This window comes from Peromyscus californicus, unplaced genomic scaffold, assembly GCF_007827085.1.
Source record: "Peromyscus californicus insignis strain IS unplaced genomic scaffold, ASM782708v3 Scaffold_16__1_contigs__length_79575227, whole genome shotgun sequence".
Classification (NCBI taxonomy): Eukaryota; Metazoa; Chordata; class Mammalia; order Rodentia; family Cricetidae; genus Peromyscus; species Peromyscus californicus.
In genome coordinates this window covers 72,684,591-72,711,498 of record NW_026294458.1, presented here as the reverse complement: position 1 = coordinate 72,711,498, position 26,908 = coordinate 72,684,591, and the positions used below count along the sequence as shown (strand labels likewise).

The window sequence follows — 26,908 nt, the reverse complement described above, 5'->3', positions numbered from 1 at the left end:
GCCAAGCGCGCATGCTCTGGCGGGGCGGGGCCGCGGCGGGGCGGGGCCTCGGGCCTCCAGTCCGCGAGCAGCGCGGGGCCGGGGCGGGGCCGGAGCGCGCGGGAAGCGCAGGCCGGGCTGCGGGGCCGCCTCGGCGCTGCGCAATGGCCGTCCCGCTGCCCGGCTACTCGCCCAGCTTCAAGAGGCCGCCCGAGGTCGTGCGGCTCCGCCGGAAAAGGTCTCAGAGCCGCGGCGCCGCCGTGCCCGCCGCGCTGCCGGAGCCCACGCCCCGCCGCGCCGCGCTGGCGGCCGGGCTGCCCCTGCGCCCCTTCCCGACCGCGGGCGGCAGAGGCGGCGCCGCCGCGGCCGTCCCCCGCAGAAACCCTTTCGCCCGCCTGGACAACCGGCCGCGGGTCGCCGACGAGGCCCGCGAGGAGCCGTCCCGTGGTCCGCAGGGAGCTCCGGCCTCGGTGAGTCTCCGCGCGGGGCAGCCGGGGCTCAGCGGTGGGAATGGGCGCGAACAGCCGCCGCAGCCCGGTGTCCTGAGGTGGGGGCGGGGGCCCTCGAAGCCACACGGGAAGGTGGCTGGAGAAGTCCTCGGAACACCCCATCCTGCACGGCGGCTCGCATGGGCCGGCGGCAGAATCTGCCTTCTCACCATCCTTCCGTTCAGTCGGGCACTGGAGATGACTGGACGTGGAGGACTGTTGAGGATGAAGGGTCAGAACTGACAAGTGCTGATCCCCTTTGGTCTAAGACTTAGGATTTATCAGTTATTAAATGTGTTGGTCTGGCCTTTCCTCCCCTTTTGATTAGTCCAGCACACTGAAGTGAAACAAACGTTGGTAGTCTATGGATTTGAGCCCCCACTCTCCTGAGAGACTGGTGTGCCAGGTGAGGCCCGACGTATTTAAAGCAAGTTCCCTCACCGCTTAAGTTTTAAAAGGACGTTTTTTTTAACCTCAGCTTTTAGATTCTAATGGAGAAAATAATTTGCTGTGGAAGGAAGCGTCTCATGAAAGAACTGTCACCGAACTGTCCCAGGTACTTTTCCCAGCTACATTATTGTGTGTGCCACAGTTGTGTATGTGGAGGCCAGCCAGCCCCTCCACCGTGTGGGTACCAGGGTTGAACTCAGGTAGTCAGTCAGTCAAGCTCAGAGGCATGCGCCTCTAACTGCTGAGCCATCTTGATGGCCTAGCCCAGGTAATACTTCTTAAGTAGGATTAGAATGTATTTTCTAAGAAACGCACTTCTCAGTAGCATTTTGCTTGAAAAATTAGTTTCAATAACAAAGTGGAAGTCCGGGCCTACCTCGATTTGTAAAATGCTTGCCTAGTATGCAGGGACCTCTGGGTTGCATCCCAGCGTCACACGTAAAAGGGTGAGAAGGAAGGCTTGTCAGAAGTTTGAGATCATGCTCAGTACACAGATATTTGAGATCTGGAACACATGAGACCCTGTCTCCAAAACGAAAGCAGAACTGTGGGGAATCATTTCCATACAAGTGTTGTGAGAATAGGTGTGGGCTGTGGGGCCAAAGCCTGCCGATGCTTCCTTCCTGCATGTGGAGCACACTGGGGCTCCACAGTTGTGACAGATAGAGTTTGCCCCAGTGGGGACAGGCTAGAAGAGTCACAAGAGCCGTTCTGGCTTTCACACACAGTCTTCCGCAGGCAGTCCCCCTGGCAAGATACTTTACTACGATGTTCCTTGAGGGAATCCTTACGATGTGGAGAATATGGACTTGGACAGCAGCTTGACTATAGTTTCCCTTTTTTTTTTTAAACTACTAGAGTTTCCTTTCTTCCTTTGTTTTTTTTTTTTGTTTTTTTTTTAACTTCAGGAAAACCTACCAATGTTGCTTAACCTAAAGGAGGAGCTTGATCGTGGTCGCAGTGATTCAGGGGCTTACAAGATACTTTTTTTTTTTTTTGGTTTTTCGAGACAGGGTTTCTCTGTGCAGCTTTGCGCCTTTCCTGGGACTCACTCGGTAGCCCAGGCTGGCCTCGAACTCACAGAGATCCGCCTGCCTCTGCCTCCCGAGTGCTGGGATTAAAGGCGTGCGCCACCACCGCCCGGCAAGATACTTTTTAAATACTGGGAGCATTTCTCCTTTGTGGTCTGTAGTACTAGATAGAACTGTAAAAACTAGCAAGTGAACTGGGACCCTGCAGCAGCGCCCCGCTGAACTCTTCAGTTAGCTAGTACACTCACTGGGTTCTCTCCTTCCAGGCAGACACCGAGGCTCAGTGGCCTGAGACCTCTCGTGGTGGCTTGGTTTACCTCCTTCAGACTTCTCAGGTGGAATATATTTTTAGTGTTAGGCCATTTGTGAGTTTTGACATTTAGTGAGTAACTAGGATCTTTGTAGTAAAAGAATTTTCTGGAAGTTCTAATTTTTGTGTTCTTTGTTTTCTAAGAGTCAGCATGTATCATTCTCTGAATCAGATACGACTTCTTCAGAAGGTACTGAGTTACCTGCGGACTGGAGTATTAAAACCCGACTCCTTTTCACCTCTTCTCAACCCTTTTCCTGGGCAGATCATTTGAAAGCACAGGAAGAAGCCCAAGGTCTTATCCAGCATTGTAGGGCAGCAGAAGTTACTTTACCCCAGAGTATACAGGTAATGAATGCCCAAAATGGAATGTATGTATGTGTGTGTGTGCGCGCGTGTGCGTGTGTATGTGTGTGTGTGTGTGCGTGCATGTGCGCGTGTGCGTGCATGTGCGCAGTCATTCAGGCAGGTATATGGACAGAGGCCAAAGGCAATAGTCCTATCTCCTCTCTTTGGAACAGGACTTCTGTGAGCTTGGAGCTCACATTTTTTAGCTAGCCTGCTGGGCAGCAAGCCCCAGTGCTCCTCCTGTCTCTACCTCCTCAGTGCTAGGGTTACAGGTATTCACAGGAAATCCAAACTTAGGTTCTTTTAACCGCTGAGCCTCACCCCAGCGCATTAGTCTGTTAGTGTTTCAGACTGAGTGTAGAAGGATCTGCCCTTACATCCACACACTACTTTCTGTTAAGCTGGTCTTCTGACAGGTATAGACTGCAAAAGCTGACAGTCATCTCTCCAAAGGGTCCATCAGGGGTACAGACAGGCAGTGTTTTATCCAAACCATCCTTTTGTAAGGCTTTTGAGAAAACATCAAAAGCTATTGAGTTACAATAGCTGATGACTTTTTACTAAGTTTTCTTACCTAGGACATACTCTGGGGTTTTTTTGGCAGGGGGTGGGGGGGTGGAGGGGGTGTTGTTGATGATGTTGTTTTTCCTCCAGACAAGGTCTCACTTTGTAGCTCTGGCTTTCTTGGAACTCACTCTGTAGATCAGACTGACCTCAAACTCACAGACATCAGCCTGCCTCTGCCTCCCGAGTGCTGGGATTAAAGTGTGTGTCACTACACCCAGCCGTCCTCTGGTTCTTAATACATTGAAGAATTCATGAGTTCTGGGATGATCTCAGAGTAATTTAATACCGTGAAGCAGCTCATCAACACAAACTAGGTTGTAAAGGTTTACCTGAAATAGAGCTTGAGACATATTTCTCAATAACTCAAGATGACTTGTAGTTCACACTTACCCAGGTTTACTACTTTTGAGACTGTTTTCCTAGGGGGAGGATCCTCTTCCCTGGCAGTTAATTTGGTGCTCTCCTATGGGAAGAGCATGAGTACTCCCTAATGCACATCCCTCCTCCTGTCATCTGAATGCCTCAGGAAAGGCAGAGACAGAATGTCCCATCTCTGTATATGTGTGCTCTTTCTGATGAATTCTGAGTTCAGCGCACTGTCTGCTGTCCAGAAAGCAAAGGTCGACTGCATTTTAACCTCTGTGACGGTTGCTAATATTTCCTTATGAAAAGCATTAAAAATACTTAAGACTGTGAACTAGAAAGATGGCTCAGTGGTTAAGGGAACCTACTGCTCTTCCAGAGAACCCATCTTCAAAATGCAGGCACACATACAATTAAAAATAAAAATCTTGTCGGGCAGTGGTGGCACAAGCCTTTAATCCCAGCATTCGGGACCCAGGTGGATCTCTGAGTTCGAGGCCAGCCTGGTCTACAGAGTGAGTTCCAGAACAGCCAGGGCTGTTACACAGAGAAACCCTGTCTGGAAAAACAAAAATAAAAAATTTTTTGTGGGGAGGGAGTGTTTGAGACAAGCTCTCTCTACATAGCCCTGACTTTCCTGGGGCTCACTATATAGACCAGGCTGGCTTCACAGAGATCTGCCTTCCTCCCAAGTACTGGAATTAAAGGTATTCTGCCGCTGCTCCCAAATCATCTTCTAAAATACTAGATTATATGTCAGTGATATCAGTGTCTCCAATGAACTTTTTCTGGTGAGTAAAAATCCCCACTCTCCCCCCTGGAATTTAGGATCCCAGACTCTGCACTGAGTTGCGTTGTGCCTTCCAGCAGACTCTTGTCTACTGGCTCCACCCTGCCTTTTCATGGCTGCCGCTGTTCCCTCGGATTGGAGCTGATAGGAAAATGGCGGGAAAGTCAAGCCCATGGTCACACGATGAGACTCTGCAGCATACTTTAATGAGTGACTGGTAAGATCAGTGGAGATGTGTGTGCATTCCAGAGGATTCTCTAGGATTTGGGTGATATGGAAAGGACTAATGGTAAATGGCTCTGTGTGTTTCTGGACTTTGTCAGACACTGTCAATAATGGATTGAATCCATTCACATTTTTTCCCAACTTCATCACTATCAAATGTCCAGTGTCTGTAATGGATAAATAGATAAGCCTAAGTCCGCAGTGTTGCTTCCTGTCAGTTGATGGCTTTTTTCATCAGAAGTTGCTCAGAGTTTGCAACTAGTTACCAATTTTGCTTGAAAGAGCACATGGTTCCATCCACACCGTGCTAAAGAGTGAGTCGTCAGCAGTTGCAGTCCGCTAAAGCAAAGGTAGATGCATTTGAACTTCTGCAGTTGCAGTCTGCTAAAGCAAAGGTAGATGCATTTGAACTTCTGCAGTTGCAGTCTGCTAAAGCAAAGGTAGATGCATTTGAACCTCTGCAGTTGCAGTCCGCTAAAGCAAAGGTAGATGCGTTTGAACCTCTGCAGTTGCAGTCCGCTAAAGCAAAGGTAGATGCGTTTTAAAGCAAGCCTCACAACTGCAGAAACTCGATTCAAGTATTCGAAACGTTTATGTTAGGATTTTATCTACTTGTCAGGCTAAATTATGCAGAATTAAGTTTAAAGTATTTTCACACCTGAAAAATTTCTTTTGCTTTACAGGTCTGTGAGTTTTACTTCCTTGTATAATCTGTTGAAGACAAAGCTGTGCCCCTTTTTCTACGTTTGTACCTATCAGTTTACCGTCCTGTTCCGGGCAGCAGGATTAGCAGGAAGTGACGTGGTCACAGCGCTCATATCTCCTACAACTAGAGGTTTAAGAGAAGCTATGAAAAATGAAGGTAATGGTTTAGGATTAAAGTTGAGAATCCCTCAAATGCTGAACTTTTGGGACTAGAGAGATGGCTGCTCTTACAGAATACCTGGGATCGGGGTTGGGGATTTAGCTCAGTGGTTGAGCGCTTGCTAGGCCCTGGGTTCGGCCCTCAGCTCTGGAAAAAAAAAAAAAAAAAGAACCTGGGATCAATTCCCAGCACCCACCTGATAGCTAAAACCTCTCTGTAACTCCAGGTCCAGGGGATCCAGTGCCCTCTGCTGGCCTCTAAGCACCAGGCACAGTGGTATGCAGACATAAGCACCTATACACATAAAATAAGATAGATATATGTATTTGGTTTTTTCAAGACAGGTTTTCTCTGTGTAGTTTTGGTGCCTGTCCTGAAACTCACTCTGTAGACCAGGCTGGGACTCGAACTCACAGAGATCCGCCTGCCTCTGCCTCCCGAGTGCTGGGATTAAAGGCTTGCACCACCACTGCCCAGCAAAATAAGGTATTTTAAAAATACTTTGAATTGTCTCTTACTAATTGGTTATCAATATTATTTTAAGAGATGTAATGCATTTTTTCAGAGTTGTTTTTTTCTTTCTTCCTGTTGGTAAAAGGGTCTCTCAAATGTAGATGGAAGTTGATTGTGTTCCTTTTCTTTTCTTTTTTCTTTTTTTTTTTAATTTTTTTTTTTTTTATTGGTTTTTCGAGACAAGGTTTCTCTGTAGCTTTGGAGCCTGTCCTGGATCTCACTCTGTAGACCAGGCTGGCCTCAAACTCACAGAGATCCACCTGCCTCTGCCTCCCGAGTGCTGAGATTACAGGCGTGCGCCACCACCGCCTGGCTGTGTTCCTTTTCTTACCTCTAAAGTCAAGTCACTGTCTTATTGAATATATTTTGCTTTTTAAAACATTTTTACATTTATGTCTTATTTTGTGTGCATGTGTGTGTTTCTGTGGGCACACACACACACCATGTCACACATGTGGTTGTTAGAGTAAGAGTCATTTCTGCCACCATGGGAGTTCCAGGACGTGAACGTAGGTGTCGTAAGACTTGGCAGAGTCCTCCTACTGAACCATCTCACCAGTTCTAGATCCTCTGAGAGTTCACATTATCTAACCTCCCCCTTTAATAATTGTGAAGCTGGATTAGCCTGTCAGCTAGTGGGTCAGCAGAGGGAGGGAAGGGTAGAGACAAGTCCCTTTAATAGAAAACCTCATCTGGATACCCCAATAGTGGGACACTGGTTAATTGAAGAAAGCCGAGTTAGTTTTCTTTTCTGATGCAGGTATTGAATTTTCTCTGCCTTTGCTAGAAGAAAGTGGCTGTAAGAAGAAAGTACGAGAAGCAAACCTGGAGTACGAGGAGTATGTGACTACATAACCTTTTACCTTTTCACTAATTTCTGAGTTCCTAAAAGCACCCACTCTGGGAATGTGTGCCTCTAACCAGCGGTTTCCTAGGGAGCAAGCGGCCAGCGATGAAGATGAAGAGGAGAGCTTGTCTTGGCTGGAAGAGATAGGTGTGCAAGATCAAATTAAAAAGCCAGACACGATCTCTATCAGGCTGTATCCTTTCTGTTGTTAAGAACCTCAATGGAGTTACTGGTTTAACACTGAAGTAAAGACAGTCCATGTTGGTCATGTATAAAGTTTTATGTTGGTTTCTATCTGCCACATTCAGATGGCCAGCATTTCATTCAAACTTGTGAAATGGGACAAGGAGCCCCCGGGCATCTGGAATCCAGGCGCTATCTGCACTGGTGTGGGGTTTTTATTTTTTGATGTTTTTGTTTTTTTGCTCTTTCCTTGATTGTCATTTTTCAGACTGAGAGAAAAACATGAAGTACAAGTGGATCACAGGCCTGAGTCTGTCGTGCTGGTGAAAGGACTGAACACTTTCACATTGCTCAATTTTTTGATCAACTGCAAGAGCTTAGTTGCCACCTCGGGTGCACAGGCAGGCCTCCCTCCAACCCTTTTATCCCCAGTAGCCTTTCGAGGTGCCTCAATGCAAATGCTGAAGGTGAGCAAGCGCCTCCTTCTCCTGCAGTCCAGTTCTTAGAGTTCCACTCTTTAAAGGGGCGCTCTGGACTTCTGTTCTTGGTTTGCGTTTAGAAAGACCAGGCTCTTTGTGTTGCTCTGGCTGTCCTGGAACTGGCTACATAGACCACTCTGGTCTCAAGCCCACCGAGATCCACTTGCCTCTGCCTCCTGAGTGTTGGGATTAAAGGCATGTGCCACCATGTCTAGCTCAAATTTTCAATTTTTAAAGAATAATTTTAGGTAGGGCCTGGAGAGATGGCTTAGTGTTCAAGAGCACTTGCTGTTCTTGCAGAGGACCCAAGTTCGGTTCCCAGCACCAACATGGTGGCTCTCAGCCATTAGTAAGTCCAGTTCCAAGGTATCTGATGGCCTTCTCACCCCTACAGGTATCAGGCACAACGTGATGGCCACACCTTTAATCCCAGTACTTCGGAGGCAGAGGCGAGCAGATCTCAATGAGTTTGGAGATAGCCAAGGCTACATAGTGAGACCCTGTCTCAAAAAAAAAAATTATACACATAAATCTTTGAAAATGTCTAATTGTTCTACCATACTATGGACTTTGTTTTTCAGCACTTAGATTGAACCAGGAGTTTGGGGCATATTGGCAAACATTGTATGCTGTGTTACAACATTCCCAGTGGTTTTATTTTTGCTTTCTCCATTAAAAATAAAAATTACTTAATTTAAGATCTCCTGCGCTACATGAAACCCTGTCTCAGAATACGTATGCATTTTACATACATACGTGAAAACACAGGAATTATGTCAGCTCCCTTTTACTTGTTTGCCTCTAAGACAGGGTCCCATAAGCCTCAATCTCACTGTGGTGGAGGATGACCCTGAATTCTTGGCCCTCCTGGCACCCCCTCCCAAGGGCCAGAATTACAGGCGTGAGCCACTGTGTTCAGTGACCCTTGTGATTTTTTTTCCCCCATACCGGATAAATTGTAACGGGTAACAAAACATTTGGGTGTTCACATCCTCCCTTGTCATTTAAGAAAAAGTTCTTTAATCCCATCTCACGTATGTGCCAATGCAATCACATATCCAAAAATAGTGACAGATCTCAAAAATGGGGAAATTGAAGCAATATGTTAAGTATTATGTTGCAGTCTTAGGAAACAAAAGTAGTTCCTGTTTCTTATCAGAAGAAATCCCAAATAAAAATATACTGAACACATCTTCAGCTAAGGGACAAAGTGAGGTATGATCCTAATTGTCTTTTTCTTTAAATTTTCTGAAGGCACGAAGCATTAATGTCAAGACACACGCTCTTTCTGGATACAGAGATCAGTTTAGTTTAGAGATCACAGGTCCCATCATGCCTCATGCTCTGCATTCTGTGACCATGCTACTCCGATCTTCACAGAGAGGGTCATTCTCTGCTGGGATGTATGCACATGAGCCTACTGCTGTATTCAATGTCTGCCTGCCACTGGATAAAGACCTGCATAGAGTAAGTAGACTCAGTTGTAGCTTGTATTCTCTTGCTGGGAAAAAAGTCACTTATGATAGACCAAATTTGTATCAAGTTAGAAAGCAAGTCATGAATTAAGGAATTCAAGCAATAGTAAAAAATTCCAAAACCTAAAAAGTACTAACTGCCCTCACAACTGAGTTTAGTAATGCCTGATTCCTCTGTAGTTTATGGAAACACAATTTACTACAGCTTTTTTTTTCTTCTATGTGTATGCTATTTGCAGTTTTACATGGGTTTAGACACACCAGTGGGGAGTGCTCACACACAGGGAAGCCTGGGGTTGATGACTTGTACTGCATCCCTCTTCCACCTTAGTCATCAAGGCAGGGTCTTTTAATCAAACCAGAATACACTCACACGGCTAGTCTTACCAGCTGGCGTGCTGCAAACTCCATCTTCAGAGGCTGGAATTACAGGTGTTCCACGTCTGCCCAGGATCTCTGGTTGTCACTTGCATAGCAAGTGCTCAAGTACTGAACTATCTCCCAGGCCTACAGAACTCATCTCCTTGCAAGTCTAACCATCTTTAGACTTTGTAAAGAAAATTTAAGTTTTTGGGTTTGGTTTGGTTTTGTTTTTTTAAGATTTATGTATTTATTATGTATAGTGTTCTGCCTGCATTTGTCCATGTGGGCCAGAAGAGGGCACCAGATCTCACTATAGATGATTGTGAGCCACCATATGCTTGCTGGAAATTGAACTCAGGTCCTCTGGAAGAGTAGCCAATGCCCTTAACCTCTGAGCCATCTCTCTAGCTCAGTTTAACAGTTCTTAATTGACCTGGTACCTGTCACATTTAATAGACTAGTAAAAAATAAATAAGATTCTATTAGTCTTTTCAAACTATAGAAATTATTAGGATCAACTTGTAGCCATGATTTTATTAAGTGAATGAGCCATTTATTTGCCTGTCTTTATGGTGATTATTAAGAACTCAGTGTTGAAGAACTAATGTGTTTATGGATGTGGATTTGTATTTCTGCAGAAAGTTGATCATAAGGACCTTGCTAATTGTGGGCTGCACCCCAAAACCCTGGAGCAGCTCAGTCAAATACCATTGCTGGGGAAGTCATCCTTACGGAATGTGGAAATGAGTGACTACATCTTTAATTGGAGATCCTGAACACCAAAGTAAGCCTAAAGGGAAACTGAGGAAAAGCTTCCTAGCAAGGAAGGAAATTGACGATTCTTAGGCCTCTGCCTCTTAAAAGTTCATTTTGGAAGAATATATTTTAAAATACTGAAATGTTTCTAAACATGAACTTTTTACATTAACTTTTATTACATGCATTAGCATTAGGTTTAAAAATCAACATTTTGCTTTTATTATTTTCATACATTTTTCAGATCTGAAGATGTAAGCTGTTTCCTTAAACCTCAGATAACTTGAATGAGAATTCTATATCCCTTCAACTTAATTGTAACCTGAGTAGAAACCTGAATTAAAAGTGTTTCATTACAAATGAGAAATTGAGATTCCCTGTATATAGCATTACTTCATTGAGTGATGGTAGGAAAGTATCTGGTGTACCTTAGACCAGCAGCAGGTTCTGTGGAGACCCGACTGCAAAGCTGACTGCTGATGCCTCCATACCGGCATTGTCTCCAATTCTAGTTCCTCTTCTCAGGACACTCACTCATGTTCTGTCAGACCCTGGGGTGTTTTGTACCTAAGTGTTGGTCAGTCGTGGCAACTCAGTACTCAGTATGCTTCAGGTAGTCTGTGTTTGCATGTGTGTGTAAAATTCAGCATTTTTAAATAAACATGCATAGAAGTCACAAGTATTGGGTAACAAATAGTAGTACTTAGTTATATGTGTTGCATAAAGCCAGAGAATAAGACACCACATTTATTCCAGAGAAGGTTGTATTTGGGCCTTAAGCTTTTGAAAATAAAGTTTAGAGACATAGCATATGAATACCACTGTAATACACATGAATATTCTATCAGACCCTAAAAAATTAACATAAACTTAAACTTTCTCATAGTCAACAAAATAGTGGCTGGTTGCCAATTTTTATTAGATAAGTTGGTTACAGCATTTTTATTATTTACGTCTATCTAGGTGTAGCTGAAATTCAAAATGCACATCAAAGTAAAACTATATCACAACTCAAGCCATACTAAATATGTACTTGGCCTCTGAAGTAAAATTCTAGTTGAACTTCCATTTTGACTCCCTTCTTATGACCCAAGTGGCTTTAATGGGAATGCAGTATTTAGTGCTGATCATGACACAACATATCACTTTCTTTTCATAACCTCTACAAAAATTTAAGGGGAGATGGTGGCATTAGCCCTGTGGAACAGATCTTGCTTCATTACCTTAATAACACTGGCCCAGTATCTGTCCAGCAGAACCCATTGTGAAATAGTACAAGGTGCACAGCCCTTCACTGATTACAGGCAAGTGTTACAGCAGCCTAGCCATAGGAAGGGGAGTTACATCGTAGTACAAAATACAGTATAAAAGCGTTATTTAACATTCCACACTGAATATTACTGATGCCTTCAAACAGTTGTTTTGATGTTAGCCACTTGAACAAATACATCACTAAGGTAAACAATATAAACATACCAAAACCCTGTATGGTTAAATACAATTTCCATGGTACAAAAACCAAAGCCTGGAGATGTTTGTACAGATTGCTTTTTATACACAATGTCTTAAATTGTGAAATATTTACAACATTAAGGAGGAAATACATTGTGATGCAGAGTAAAATTATCTGAAATGATTAATATAAAACCTCAATCTATCTACGTGAGGCACTCCTGAAGCAAGTGGCATTAGCCATGAGGTCCTTTGGTACAAGGCCCATTGCTTGAAGAACCACAGTAGCTGCTGTGGCTTTAGCATGCTTCTTATTAGGGCTGGCAAAGCTGGGCTGGTAAGCGCTTCCATTTATCAATACCTATTCAAGAAAAACATACAATTGGGCTGGTAAGGGCTTCCATTTCTCAATACCTATTCAAGAAAAACATACAATAAGAACAGCATCAAACTTTAATATCTATTAGCTTTGTACTTTTTCACTAAATTCTAAAATTAATTTATAAATTATAAACCCCAAATTATATAAAAATTAATCTCAGCCCAGAAACAGTAAATGATTTAAAGGAAACTGCAAAGTAAGTGCAGGTCTCCACATTTAAAAATAAAAAGCACTAATAAAAATATTAGTTACCCCCACCTTCCCCTAGAAATTACCAAATGTTAGCCAGAATTTGCCCATGCCCTCCCTCCCCTTTAATTTTCTAAAAGACCATTTATTTATACATTAAAGTACCCTTTTAAATTTAAAAACCCATTTTACCCATTTATGCACATCTGTAACCCACCCACAGATACAGCCCACTTTAGTTGTATCACACTTATCCCTTAACCCTCTAATTAGTAAATGTAAGTTTATATTTACCCTAAAGAGAAAATGTTTGCGATGATCAGGGCCACTATCATGGACCAAGAGAAATTCAGGTGGTTGCCACCTTCTTTTATTACAGATTTCCATCAAGGCAGACACAGGATGTTTGCCTGTAGAGAGAAAAACAACTAGTTATAAGATTTCCACCACCTTTGCAACAACTTGTGGCGAGAAGAACTCAGCAGGCTTTGTTCTCACCCGACAAGTCTTTCATTGCAGCAGAGAAGTTCCCGGACCTCTTTTGTGCTCTCTCTCCTACTGCAACAAGACCTTGAAAAGAAAGCCAAATTTATAAGATTATTTTTTTTTATTGTAACAGATGGGAAAAACACCTCCCACTGCTGAAACCTTCATGCCTTCAAATAAAATACTCGGTAGATTTATATCAAAAGGGACTTTCTGTTTTCCCACTTCAGTACATAATTTTTTACTTTATACTCCTACCAATGAAAACATACTTAAGGGGCTAGGGAAGCAACTCAGTCACAAAGCACTGCCATAATAAGCATCTGAGCTCCAGCCCCAGAACCCACTTTTGAAAGCCATCTGTGTTGGCACACACTTGTCACTCCAGCATTGGGGCTTTACTGGCCATCCAGCATATCAATCATTTGGTGGGCTCCAGGCCAGCGAAACCCTGTTTCAAAAATCAAGGTGGATGGTGCCTGAGGAATACCACAGGATATTGATCTTTAACCTCCATGTAAGTGCACACAATGTGTGAGCACTCAAGAGAAGTGTCATGTAACTGTCAGCATCTCAGTCTTTTTTTTTTCCTACAAGTTTAAAAAAAAGTTGGCTACTAACTGCAAGTAACTTTACAAATTCATCTTTTAAATTCGGTTATGAAGTTAAGAGTTTGATCCCCACAAAACAAAGGCATACACAGTGAAAAAGGAAGTGCCCCAATGATGAGCCCATTTATCATAGGAAATAACTTGATTTCTTAACAAATGTAACCCCCTCCCCATAGAAGTTTACTACATAGAAATTAGTAATGCTGTAAACCCCCAAACAGTGCTTTTCCCACTTTCCATGTGTCGTTAAGCAACAAACTTCTCAGCCACTCCATTGTTAGTATATAAATCTCCCTCAAACCTGTTCTAGGAAACAACCACTATCTGAAAATCCACACATTATGTTGAGTAACTTCAATGTGGAGGCTCCCTAGAATTATACAATATTAACTGGATTCACAGATAAGTCTATTTTCACACCCACGGAAATTTAACTCTAACTTATTGTTGAACTTCAAAATAAATCCAGTTTCTAAAAATCAGGCCTGGTAGCACATGCCTGTAATCCAAGAATGTGAGAAGTCTTTGTTTTGTTTTTTCTAAGTTAGGATTTCTCTGTGTGGCTTTGGCTGTCCTGGGACTCACTATATAGAACAGGCTGGTCACAGAAATCTGCCTGCCTCTGCCTCCAGAGTGCTTGAATAAAGGCTGTTTTTGTTGCTGTTGATAGAGTTTCTTTGCATAACCATGGCTGTCCTAGACCTTGCTCTGTAAACTAGGCTGGCCTCAAACTTTAAAAGAGACCTGCCTGCTTCTGCTGGAATCAAAGGCATGCACCACCACGCTTGGCCCCTATCTTAAAAGATTAAGCCTACTTAAACAAGTAATATAAGCTACCAACCTGTTGTGATTCTACTTTGAATGTTACTAGCTAGCTGTTAACTTTAGTTACAATGTGCACATTTCTAAAAGAGCTATCAGCAGTAACAATTCCAAGGAGCCCAAACAGGAGGTAATGAAGAAGTAATATTGCTGACCACAGCTGATCTATGCTTTAACCTACAACACAAATACTAAACTTTAAAAAGATAAGCAAAAATGGTTTATGTAGTAGAAACTAATAGGAAATTAAACTATGTAAAGTGTCTAAGAAGGATGTGAGGGAAAAAAGAAAATCACACCTTAGAAATAAAGATTCACGATCTCATGAGACAAGGCAAGAAGATCACTGGAAGTTCAAGGCCAGGCAAGACCCAGCAAGATCTTGTCTCAAAAGACAACCAAACAAGCCTGACAGATGGCTCAATTAGTAACACCAGTCCTCTTTTGAGAGGACCCTGATTCCATGCATCCCTGCAGCTCACAACCATCTGTAACTTTAGTCCCTCTGCTGGGCTTTATGGGCACTGGACATATATAAGATGCAAAATCATACATGCAGACCAAACATCCACATACATAAATCATTTTAAAAAATAAAACAGACAACCAAACAATGGACCAGGATGATGCTTCCACAGGTAAGGGTGCCTGCCATGCCATGCCTATACCCACAAACCAAAAATAAATGTAGCAAGAAAAAAAGAGGGGGGGCAAGCGTGTGGTGGTCTCCATTAAGAACAAAAGAAATTTCTTAAATTTATTCAAAACTCACACAGGTTTTCATAATAACTAGCACAATGCGAGTTGTCATTTCAAAGTTCAAACTAGTATCTTCATCAATAGAAATCAGATGCTATGTGTGAAAAATGTGTTAAAAGTTTCTCTAGCCAAGAGCCGTTCATTATTTGTCTCCAGTTCATGATCACTAGGACCAAAATAAGGTCAACAATAAGTTAACACGACTCAACCCATTTTACCAGGTCGAAATTTCAGAAAGAACTTACCTTTCCGGTCTGTCTTAAAGTCAACGAGAATGGGCTCCTTATTCCCTTCTTTGTTCTTGCCTAGCCCTTCTCCTTCTCTCCAGCCCATTTTTCTCATCAAGACAGCACCCATTCCTCCAGTTACTGGGGCTGCTCTTAAGAACTGATCCTATCCAAAGAAAAAAGGGAAGAGGCCCCCATTTTACAGTTAGAACTGAACTACAAAGTGAATGGTAACTTAAGAAAAAGAAATCTTACTTTACTTCTAGATCTGAAGTAGCATTAAATTTAAATTCTTCTTCTATACTCAATACACTCTGTAGCATATGTTCTAATGATAATTACCAACAATTTGAAAGTCAAATGGCAATTTTAACACTCGCCCCTCGGTGCCCCCCTCCAAAAAAAAAAAAAACAACAAAAGAGCCACTCCTGTTTCCGTCCACTATTTAGGTTCACTGGTATCTCTTCTTAGCTTGCAAAATAAAAAGAAGGCAATGTTAAAACAGTCAATATTAGGATCTCAGGTATACCTCGTTTATGAATAAAGCCTAGAAATTATTTTAAAATAGTTTGCACACTGAAGAAGCATACAGTTGTCATCCAGTTTTCTTCCCCATTCTACTATAAAGCAAGTATCACATTTTTACTTAGAAAATCCCTATGAAAGAGTAAATTTACATGTAATAAGTTGAAAATAAGTACATAAAATACCCTGAGTATACCAAATTTGAATTCTTCTAAAACCTGGCTTGATGTTAAAAGACTTAAAAAACTCCTTAAATGTTTACATACCTAGGCCTCGGTAGCAGCAGTGTTGTGAATAGTACGGCTGGCACTGACCGGGGCAAGAAGACAGCTACAAGGATTTGGCCCTGAAACAAGTTTCCATACAGAGGGGTGAAAGTTCACAGGTTATTCTGTGAACAATCATCTCTCTTGTATCCAACCCACTGAACCATAATTTCCATCAAAGCAGCAAACCACTTAATGTCCTAAGCTGCACAACTGTGTGCATTAGCACGGTCAGCAGTCTTGGATGTTCCAGCTGAGAAATGTCCAGTGCCTCTTTAAAAAGGTATCAATGCACTATGAATTCTGCTGTTGATCTATGTGGGTTTTTTTTTTCCTTTTTAATTGAAGCATCTCTAAACTATGTTTTATTTCCAATTATTACAACATTTTAGGCTAACGTTCTCTGCCAAATATATACCATGTCATTACAGAAAGTCAAATGTTTGGTAGCTCAGCAAGCAAGTATGCATTACTTTTCCTTCTATCAGTAAGTTGATACTTAAAAGTGATGTTTTTACACTGCAGTAAAATATGTAAGCTTTGTTTCCCAGCTTTATAATTAAATGTTGGGGAGAAAACATTCCAGTGACATGTGACTAGACATTAAGTTCAACAAGGTGCTCTGATGGAAGGAGGCAGCTGTGGAGGTAAAAACATACCCCTGGTTCAGTTCCTTATTTGGTGCAGGCCATGCATTGTGGATGTATAAAGAGAAAAGTTAGCTGATGCTTGGGTATCAACTGCCTTGATGCTACACACCTAGAATGACTTTACTTACTTCCAGGTTCATCTCCCCCTCTTTTCCAGGAAACACTCCTAAAAAAAAGGGCAACTGTACAGACAGAGTACAATATAAATCCCCGAGTAGCCCAATTTTCCAATCCTGTTTGCTATTATACTAGCATCTACCTCTTTATCCAATGTAAAAATCTGTCTTAATCTAGTGAGACCACAATAACCAACATTTTTATGAAATCAAATCCCAAATCATTTGAGAAAATAAAGGCCCTTTAAAAATCAATTAACTTTTAAATGTTTTACTGATAAATGAGTGTATCAAAGAAATATTCCTCTTAATCTAAAAGTATTCTAAAACAAACTAAACACAGAGGGTATTGGTTGGTGTTTCTCTATGGTTTTTAATATAGTACAGTGCTGGGCCAAATGGCCATTTCCCTATTTCCCAAACAGAATTTATGGGTATAGATAGTACTTATGATAAATACCAATGACATTTTCAGTTGCCGAATGAATTCTAAATGTACCGGCCTATCTACTTTAATAAAATAATGCTCCTCTGGTTTTCATTAAGCAGATATTCTCCAGCAATTCGTTACATAAGATCATTTTCCTATGAGAGTTGATTTCTTCTATAAAGTAAAGCTTAGTCTGATGAACACATAACTTATCAAAATAATTTGCTTCCCAGATTATATTCTACATAAAATGTACAGCATAATCATTTTAAAGGTTCTAGTAAACATTAGTACTTAAGTACATAGGGAGCCACTTGACTAAGTGAAGACTCACCTTGGAAATTCACTTATGTTTATCTGCTCTTTATATATAAACACAGAGCAGCACATTTCACAGTGGAAAACCTTCCAGAAGCTTCTACCTGGCAATGCACATGAACTATTACAAGCATAAACATTCAAAAACACTTCATGTCTAACTTCCTGCAATCCCAAGCACTCAGCTTCAAGACAGATGAGTGAAGCAGGACTGAAAGTGTAGCTCTGGACAACTTGCTTGTCCAATGTCCCAAAAAAGTAAACTCGTAATCCTTCCCACTAAGATGACAGCTATTTTTTAACTATTTTATAATTTATACAAAGTATTACTATATAAAATGAATCCAATCATTAAAAATACTGCTAGCTTATCCCCTTTTTCCAAAACCAATGCCTAGGTACATACTCATGCAACTATTTAACAGGAAAAAGGCAAGCACAATGAAGATGTGCGATACTTTATATTAATTTGTTAATAAGAGAATCACAGGTAATGCTTGCTACAAAACTGTTCAAAGCAACCAAAATTTTATTTTTTGAAAAATCCACCTCACCCATGACTAGCACTCATTCCAATTCTACAGGTAATAGGTACCCATCACATCACTGATTACCACTGTCTGAGGCTTTGATATGAACCTGTCTCCCACACCACGTGACACTTGGGAGACAGAAATTCCAAGGAATTACTTGCCCACGATCACACAAGGAGTCAGGAGTACAGCAGGACAAAGAAACCTTCCCCATCCAAGAGACCACGCAGCCTCCCAGTTCAGCACTGCTGTTGCCAGTACTCCTGAAACAAATTTCTCATCACCCATCCAACCAAACCACAGCCCTTCACCAGATGTCACGTCTTCAGAAAGCCCCCTTTTAACCACCTAAGACTCCCCCAACAATGAGGTAGCCGTAGGTAGAGTTGACAAATCTCATTGCAGGAATCTGAGATCGGGTGCACCTACATCTTCGTAGCATGAGATGTCCGTCCTCTCCCTTGATTTTAGGTCTTATATATCCTGTTTTTTCATGAAGTCAGTGGTTCTCAAATTGAGCCTGTGGATCACCAGAGGCCACCAGAACCTAAATGGTGGTCCACAGATAGTTATCTCCAGCCCATCCCACCCACCTACCCCCCTTCACAACTGCCCACCCCACATTCCAGCCACCCTCCCGCCCCCTTCCAGTCCCATGGCAAGTTTACCACATGCAGTATTAATTAGGGCCTCCCAACCGCTTAATTGCATCTAATAGCTGACCACCATATAGGGACCTGGGGCTAGAATTCATAAAGGAAGGTAGGAGCAAAGGTACTCATAAGCGGGTGCAGGCAGTAATGAGAGGGCAAGGATAGAGGAATGGAATATTAGGGTGGCAAAGGGCTCTTAGGGGTAGTGATCCACCAAAACTAAACCTGTAATAAAGTATCCCGTGATGAAAATGTTTGAGAACCACTGCTCTGAAATGATTAGGTTAGTAGTCCAACAGGAACTGCGGAATATTCTGAACAGCACCTGGTACAGTTAGCATTCAAAACAGTTAAGCAAAACCACCCCCACTAAAACCAACAGCAAAAAATATGAAAAACAACCACCTCCAGATATAAAGTGAGTGGCTATTGAGCCAAATGTATGCATTTGGTATTGTGTCAGGATTTCAGCCCATCTTCAGTGTCCATCCTGGAGCACATACACATACCAAACTTACTCAGGAACTTAGGTTAGTCACTTGCCTCTGCATTTTTAATGTATGATTATCAAAAACAAAAATTTAGCTTTGTATTTTTTGATAGTGTGTGTACCTTTTTAATCCAGGCTTGGGCACCAGTATTAGCCAGCTGTTCCTGTGTCAGGACTTGCACTCCCGTACTTCCTGTGAACTGCCCAGGGATAGAGTTCAACTGAGCCCAGGCATCAATCTGAAGAAAAAGAAGCCATCTTCATTAAGTAAAATTACTGATCTGATGAAAGTGTCACACTGGTAGTTTAATTCACTGAGGAAAAACGGTTTGGTTCCTAAAATAGCCAAATAATGATATATTTAAAGTTCAATGTCTTCCCAAGTCTTCCAGTTTTACAGCATTCAATGAAATCTACTAATGCAGAAGAAGGTATGAAGTTCATGTCTATGTCTAAAACTATCACTGTAATACTCATTCTTTAAAATATCAGATATTATGAAAAATGTATGGCCAAAGATCTCTGCCTTTGACATTTGACCTCTCATACAAATGCCTTTAAAAATGTCATGACAGATCTTTGACTGTTTCCTGTGAAATAATAATCTGTATCTATCCAAGGTATAATGTAGAAAATGGTCAAAAACAGAAAAAGTAGACCATATCACTCATCAACACCTACTGTGCTATAGACAGAATCAGGTGTCTTTCATATTGCATTTAATGCAATGTTGCTTCTTACCTAAACTGTTCCTACATAGATTTAGCATAAAATGAAAAGCTGTATCCTTCCTGTTCAAAGCAGACTCTGGATTCATTATTTGGGTGTGAACCCCAATTCCACTTACTAGTTGTGGGTGTCTGCTGACTACTGCTGTAGCTCAGTTTGCTTAGCTGAAACAGGGAGAATAACAGTAGTACTACATGGAGTTGTTCTAGGCACCTATGTGCACATCAGACTCTAAACTCTGAGAGCAGAACAGATTTTCTGTTTTGTCCTCAATAAATAGTTCTTGCCGTAGTATACAATAAACATTTTCTTCGTTATTAGGTTTAAGTCATTTTTATTTAAAGTAAGTCAGTTACTAAGACAGAACAAAGTATAACAAGTATCAAGTATGAAACAGCATGTATAGCCTTTGAGTCCAGTTCCAACTAACACATCCAAAAATGATAATGGTTCCTTACAACCAGTGTTGTAATGAATCAGCCATTTAGATAGTGAAATTCTTATTTAAAATTAAAAAAGCCACATACCCGTTCTTGAGCTCGATTTAACATACTCATGGCTTCAAGGTCAAATGCATTCTCACTGAGTCTCTTCTGAGCAAGTGCCCGTTCACTCATTGCTGTTGAGATGTCCACAGGCTAAGAAAGAAAACATAGATAATTATCCCAAATTACCAGAGTCCCCTAATTCTCTCGGGTGCTTCTATATCTTTAGATGCTACATGTAAAAAAATAAACCACAGTCTATGTATTAAGAATCTTGGAAAATGAGAAGATTCGAAAGGCAAAGAGGGCACTCCTGGAAAATAGAAGACAATTAAGGTAAGTTAGTTATCAAGTATTCAGAGGCAGAACTCAGTCCAAATTCTGATTTCATCAGTGTATTTTCTACAGTATCAACCTAAAACTGTTGAGTTTCATTATGAACTCATTATCGGTAGCCTTTAGATTGTAGTTTTGAATGGCTATAGATATTGTATTATGCTATGCTCTTTTATCAGTTCACCTTACTCTACTTGATTATTAGTGTAACTTCCAGGAGTAGTAAGCAAAGTCTGTGGATAAGCAAGCAGACCACCACTAGAGTCAACATGGCTTTTTACTCATCAGCAGGTTTCACAAGAGCACAGTTGGGCATGGATATGCTTTGCTCCTACAAACCCAGAATCTTAAAAAATTACATTTAATATATAGCTCTTTTGAATGTACATACATTTATTACCATAATCTAGAAATAACACTTGTTTTTAAAAGTGTTTAAGTCCTCCCCCAAAAATCCTATTGTCTACCTTTGAAAACTTAGGCTAAGGTCTCATGAGGCACCCGTAGTTGAGTGGTCAGCACGTGAGGGAAGTCACCAGCATCCCAGATCTCTTAGACAATGAAAGCACAGCCTCTTGTGCTAAGCAGATGACATCATTACAGCAGATTCTCAGCTGTCAGATTTAAGGGCTAAACCACAGAACGAAAACTAGTATCATTTAACATACTAGTGTTTTCCAGCTGTTCTGCACAAATTTTTTTATAAAATGTTTATCTCATAGAAGGACTTACTGTTTTCACATACATAGGTTCTGCATGGATATTGTAAACATATATCAGTAAAACAGCTTTTTTTTTAATAAATAGAAGCTAGCAATAATTTCACTGTGTACTGTGTATAATTCTTACAAAAATAAATCTATATACCAAAGGAAGCTTCAGGAGTAAGAATATATAAGGACTAAGTGTCCTTTTCCCAACTTCAAATTCACTTATATATTATTCTAAGTTATCTTGATTAAAATTGTCCAAGACTCCTTTGACTAAATCATTAAAAAAAAAAAAAAGTATACTTTTCTGGCTTATAATGCAAAAAAGAAATTAAACATAATTTGTGCCTATTAGACTACTTAATGTCAGTGAAAGCTCTCACTTGCTTAGTTAACAGTATTATCCATGCTCTATTTATTCTTAAGGCCTACAAAAGTTAAGACAGCCTATGTAAAAGTCACACCAGAATACTACAGTCACCTTTTGCTTTGACTATTATTGACTTCTGGGACTCAAATCTGCTCCACGTGATTCCTGGGTCTTGCACTGTGAATATAGTTGTTTCAGACCAAAATTTCTATTTCCTAGGCCTACCTTGGATTTTACCTAAACTGTCTAGTGGAATTACCTTGTAGATATTTTTGTTTGTGTAGACCCACCAAACAACCAAATGAGACACACACAATCACATTAGCCTTCTTAGACTTTGGTGTCAGAGCAATTTGCAAACCTATGGGTGCTAAGTCATAGTAAGTTTTTATTCTTAAAAGACTAAATGCTGAAAGACCCTGGGGAAAATGTGTCTACTCATTCCAATCAGAACCTTCCAGTTTCCAACATATAGTTCCAACTTTGTAGCCATAAAAATACACTTAGCTCCAAAAACTAAATCTAAGTAAAACAAAAAAATATAATTTATCCTTTACAGGCCTATTTACCTACCACATTTTTCTTGTAAACCTTATCAAGAAATAACCTAAGTACTCTTTCTATTCCCCAAATGAAACTCCCTTAAGTCTCAGTACTATTTCATATTAATATTTACATATTAAATTTACACTACTTCTTATTAAATCTATCTCATTATAAAAGGCACGTTTAATATAATAATCTTGATGTTTAAATAAATTACAACTATTTCCTAATACTTTACTTTTACTTTTCAACATTTGCATTTACTTTTCAACAGGCTCAGCAAATAAAGCAAGAAGTTTATACCAAAAATTTACTTAGGCTATTTTTAATGTAAAATATACTCAAATTTGAGATAATCTAGATTATCTTAGGTTGGAGGAATATAGCTCTGCTGGTTAATTCATATTATATGCTAAAACATAAAGGGTTAAGTAACTACAGTTCCCAAAGCATTAATATTCAAGCATCAGATCAAATGTTACATAGCTAATTAAAACACATAAAATACAACAGGTAGCTGGGCATAGTGGCACACAGCTGTAATCCCAGCATTTAGGAGGCAGAGGCACATGGATTTGGGCTAGCCTGAGCTAGAGAGAGAGACCCTGTCTTGGGAAAACACACACACAGTTAACACTTGGCATTTGAGAACTTTAGTGGCTGATGACTGCTTCACTGAAAAAAAATATTTTAAAATCTTAACCAGCCTGTCAAAAGAAAGAAATATGAGAAAGGTTCCAAGATCTCCCTCTATAAACTAAGAGATTTTTTTTTAAATCTGTAACACTATTGTCAATATCAACATGCTTTGTTTCTTTTCCACTGACACATGAACAGGTCAGTTTGCTTCCCAGTATATAAAATACACATCTGCAAAGTGACTGAGTGGTGGCACTACTCTAGGTACTAGAGCAGAAATGCTGAACTCCCCTCGCCTAAAAGGAAAAAAATGTACACATGGTGTCCTCAATTACTATTCTCACATTAATTTTAAAAAAAAGCAATCCCATTTCTGTAATCCTTATGTAAAGCAGATTACAGCTCCTCTAAAGACTGCTGACATCAGGTCACCACATTTCATGTCCCGTAATCACACACAGATACATTAAGTCCCTTCTACATACTTTGTACTTCAACTCATCCATTCACTCTACTCTCCCCTTTTGTGAAGCCCAGTGATTTCTATAAACAAAAATGTATCTTAAGAATTTTACAGAATGTCAGTGATTGATAGAAAAGAGATAAAGGTAAGTGTGAAGGGCTAAACTGAATTATTTCCTACACAGGTGACTGCAGGTTATCTCAAAAGGCATGAAAGAAACTCTAATAAAACAGCTAAAGACAAAATATCCAGCCTATAAAGCATTAATAATACTTAACAAAAATTATTAAAATGCACCAGTTCATATGAAAAAGTGTCAACTTCAAAAAGCAAAGGCACATTAACATAGAACATCCCTAAGTCACTTTTTCAAATGAAATATGAACATTTTTATCATACAAAATTCTATACCATAATTGAGTTACTATAAAGGGATTAATATTTTTCTCCTTGTATGTAAGTATTTCAGAGAAATTCAGGGTTATCAGCCTATAAAAATCTTGGGAAAAGGAGAGTAAGTAACAAGGCTTGTACAATCTAGTAGTATTATATAATTCAAGAACCTATGCTTTCACCCCGGTTACAATTTCCATCCTTTTCCAAGAAGTTAGCTTTGATAAACTTCATAAGCTAAGAGTTTCCAATTTCAAGAGAATTTTAGCTATTAGAATGTAGACAGGAGCCAATAAACAAACCTAACACACTGCTTAAAGACTATAGTTATTACACCATTTGTGCATATATACTACCTCTAGTCTATCCAGGAGCCTTTGCTAACCTTAGTAAAGAACTGTCCTTGGTGACTGGTTTTTTAACATTAATTCTTCAACTTTCTTTGTTTATAAATCAGATTCACACAAGTATCGTGAAAATTCTGTAGTCACTCCTTACTGAGGATGCTGCTGGCTGGTTTCTGGGAAGGAAGACGATGCTATGGCAGAGGGAACACCATCTGATGAGTTGTTTTCCGTAACATGGATTTACGCAGTTTCGTCCGGGTCATGTCAGCACACTCATGTGCAAGACAGTTGTGGGATTAGGGATGACAACAAGGATATTTAGCCCTTGTGAAGATAAATTCTGTCATCTTTGCTGAAATGTTTTATGGTCAAGACTGAAGATCCATAAACTTCAGTTATATTTATTAAAATTAAAACAAAAAAGAAGGATTTTAAAAATACCTCACCATTTACAAAAAAAAAAATTGCATTACTCTTAAAAATAAAAAAAAAAAAAAAAAACCTCATTTGAAGCCCCACTGAAACCAGAAGGGTCAGTGCTCCTCTGATAGAACATCAACTCTACAAATATAGTACACTTAGATGGTAGTAAGTAACAAGCTGAGTAGTATTATCAATTGTCAGCCTTTCTTAGGCGTCTTTAACACTGCTTCAGAAATACATATATGAAAGCAAAACAATCGTGTCCTTTCCTAAAGTTTGGAATTCTTTTCATTAGTCTACACTCTGCAACTAGATCTTTAGGTAAGGAGCTCAGGTCTCACTCTGCATTTCTCTTCCCAGGAAACATTACGCTTTATTCATCTGACCCACTGGTAGGGCGTTCCCTTTGGTTCAGTGTTTCCGTCTTCTCTCAACACTGCCCCCTTAATTAGAGTCTAACCTCTGGCGGGAGAAAAGGCTACAGCATCACTTCCAATGTTGAGACTGAAAATGGCAGTCATAAATTTTAAGTAAACTTTCTTGTTCAAAAAATATAATCAACATGCACTAAGCATTTTCCCCATGATTCAGCAGAAGCTAAAGAAAATGTCAGAATTCTATAATATTTCTAAGTCTTTGCTACATGGGAGATTCTCTCTGGCTATAGTCTTCCCAACTATTCCCAACTGTTTAAATGATAATCTGTAATAAACTACTGAAAGCATATATATTGGGACATCTAATTCTGTACAGCCCTCACCTGGTTTATATCCGACTACTACAAGAAGATTAAGTTAGCTACAAATGTGCGTTAGCTCTCCCTCCTGAGATGTGGAAGTAGCCCGATTTGGGGGATTAGTAGAGAAGCACTAAACTTGTTCCAAACTAGATACCCTTTTCCTCTCTGCTGATGGTTTGATTTGCTTCAGTTGTTGAACTCCATGTGAATACAGACCATCCCCTTTAACTGTAAATAGGTTAGCTGCACTGGCCAGTTACGTTCATCAGCATTACTATATAGAACTGTTCCCATTCAAAATGCCGCAGGTCAAAAAAACACAGTGAAAATGTCGCCTGTGAATATCTCTGGGGAAAAGTACTGCATGAAAAGTTCTGATTTGAGTTCTGTTTACTTTGACTATAAACAAGATTTATTTGTAGAATTGGAAGTGTCTACTGGAAAATGTTTATGGCCAATGTAGGGAACCTCGAGTGAAGAGTAGAGGTCTCTCAGACCTACATATCCCAGAACTGCAAGAAAAAGGAGTCCACAAGGGCATGCGGTATCTAAGTCCAATCCCTGGATGAATGTCAAGGTGACGACTGTTAGTCTCTAACTCCCCCCTCCCCTAGTCAAGTCTCCGCCCTCCCAGATCCCCAAGCGTGATTTTGCACAACAAGTTAAATAAAAGTAAACTGTTTATTAAAAGACACAGCAAAGATACAGATACAGAGATACATACAAAGATACAGATATATATATATTTACATATATATACAGTTTTGCTGTTCTCATGTGCACTGTATTTAGCAGCACAGTACTTAATCAGGCGGCATTTTAATGGGGTTGTTTTGACATTTGGCATTGTTACTGCGTCATTTTGACAAGATACAACTATTGCCTTGAGAAATTTCAATGTATAAATTCCACTCCTCCAACTTTTAATAGTAGCAAAGAGGGGAAGGAGAAAGGAATGGAGAACTAAGGCTGAACACTAGGTTAAACACAAGAATTCAAAAGGGCTAAGGTAGCACAAGGAAGGGAAAATTACTGAAATCAAAGGCTATCTGAAAACCCAGAGAAACAGTAAGAAACCATCACTTAAGGGCAATGGGCTATGTACCCAAGATGTTCACAGCAGCCTACAATGACTTTCAATCCAGTTCTTGTGTTGAACCTGAGGATCTGCCTTCTCTCCCCTCAATCCCTCCCCATCCAATACACTTGCTACCACCAAAATCTAGAGCTATAGAGCCTTGAAGCAAAACGGGAAGCTAAATAGTTGTACCTTGGGCTACCTTCCCACAAGTGCATGGAGGGCCCAATGTTGGGTAGGGATGTGATAACACTTTTCTCTGCAATTCGATGCTTTTCACTTTGTGGCTTCGTTCCACAAAGTGAATTGCATCGAGTTACTGTCAAATGAGAAGCTGCGGGTTGTTTCATCTGTCGTTTAACCCGGCCCTGCCGTTTAACCCGGCCCTAAGAAGAGTGAAACAGAATCCAAATCAGATATAAAATAACAATAAAATGGAAGATTCAGATATAAAAACAAACAGGTAATATTCCTACTACTTACCTCTGAGGGCAAGCTGCTGCTGAACACATTATCATCATCTTTGTTTTCTTCGCCGTTTTTCTCGACAGGAACCCACTCTCCATAAACACTATCGGCTTCTTTTTTCCGATGCTGAGATCCAGATGACACAGGAAATTCCTTTGTTAATGTTACTTGGCTCTTTGGTGGAGTTGGCTTTGCTGCAGCAATCTAAAATACAGTATTTAATTAGAATCCATTATAGCA

At 40.5% G+C, this 26,908-nt stretch overlaps 2 protein-coding genes across 17 annotated transcripts in view; one reads left to right on the top strand and one right to left on the bottom strand.

Annotated features, from left to right (window-relative positions):
• The first annotated feature begins 72 nt into the window (after positions 1–72).
• Donson (DNA replication fork stabilization factor DONSON) lies at positions 73–25,109 on the top strand. Of its 6 annotated transcripts, XR_008218918.1 has the most exons (13): positions 73–449; positions 946–1,023; positions 2,403–2,606; positions 4,365–4,543; positions 5,235–5,413; positions 6,690–6,768; positions 6,865–6,969; positions 7,228–7,426; positions 8,693–8,905; positions 9,915–10,060; positions 19,078–19,373; positions 20,386–20,492; positions 24,071–25,109. XR_008218918.1 is itself a non-coding variant. In XM_052741190.1 (11 exons), exons 1-10 carry the CDS (start codon positions 144–146, stop codon positions 10,050–10,052), a joined length of 1,680 nt encoding a protein of 559 aa, XP_052597150.1. In that variant the 5' UTR covers positions 73–143; the 3' UTR covers positions 10,053–10,060; positions 24,071–25,109. The 6 variants fall into 6 exon arrangements, 4 of the variants coding, with proteins under 4 accessions (XP_052597150.1, XP_052597148.1, XP_052597151.1 ...); XR_008218919.1 differs by lacking the exon at positions 19,078–19,373; XM_052741190.1 differs by lacking the exons at positions 19,078–19,373; positions 20,386–20,492.
• Positions 10,779–26,908, bottom strand: part of Son (SON DNA and RNA binding protein) — a 34,252-nt gene continuing 18,122 nt past the window's right edge. For 2 of the 11 annotated variants that reach the window (XM_052741174.1, XM_052741184.1), the window contains 7 exons: positions 26,684–26,872; positions 20,199–20,309; positions 19,065–19,181; positions 14,979–15,126; positions 12,554–12,625; positions 12,350–12,465; positions 10,779–11,845 (listed from right to left, as the gene is read on the bottom strand). In XM_052741174.1, the coding sequence (XP_052597134.1) occupies positions 11,687–11,845; positions 12,350–12,465; positions 12,554–12,625; positions 14,979–15,126; positions 19,065–19,181; positions 20,199–20,309; positions 26,684–26,872 (912 nt within the window). In that variant the 3' untranslated portion in view covers positions 10,779–11,686. Of the gene's footprint in view, positions 11,899–12,349; positions 12,466–12,553; positions 12,626–14,978; positions 15,833–16,036; positions 18,320–18,417; positions 18,778–19,064; positions 19,182–20,198; positions 20,310–25,784; positions 26,587–26,683; positions 26,873–26,908 lie in introns of those variants that run through there. The other 9 variants (XM_052741175.1, XM_052741178.1, XR_008218917.1 and 6 more) reach the window with 9 other exon arrangements.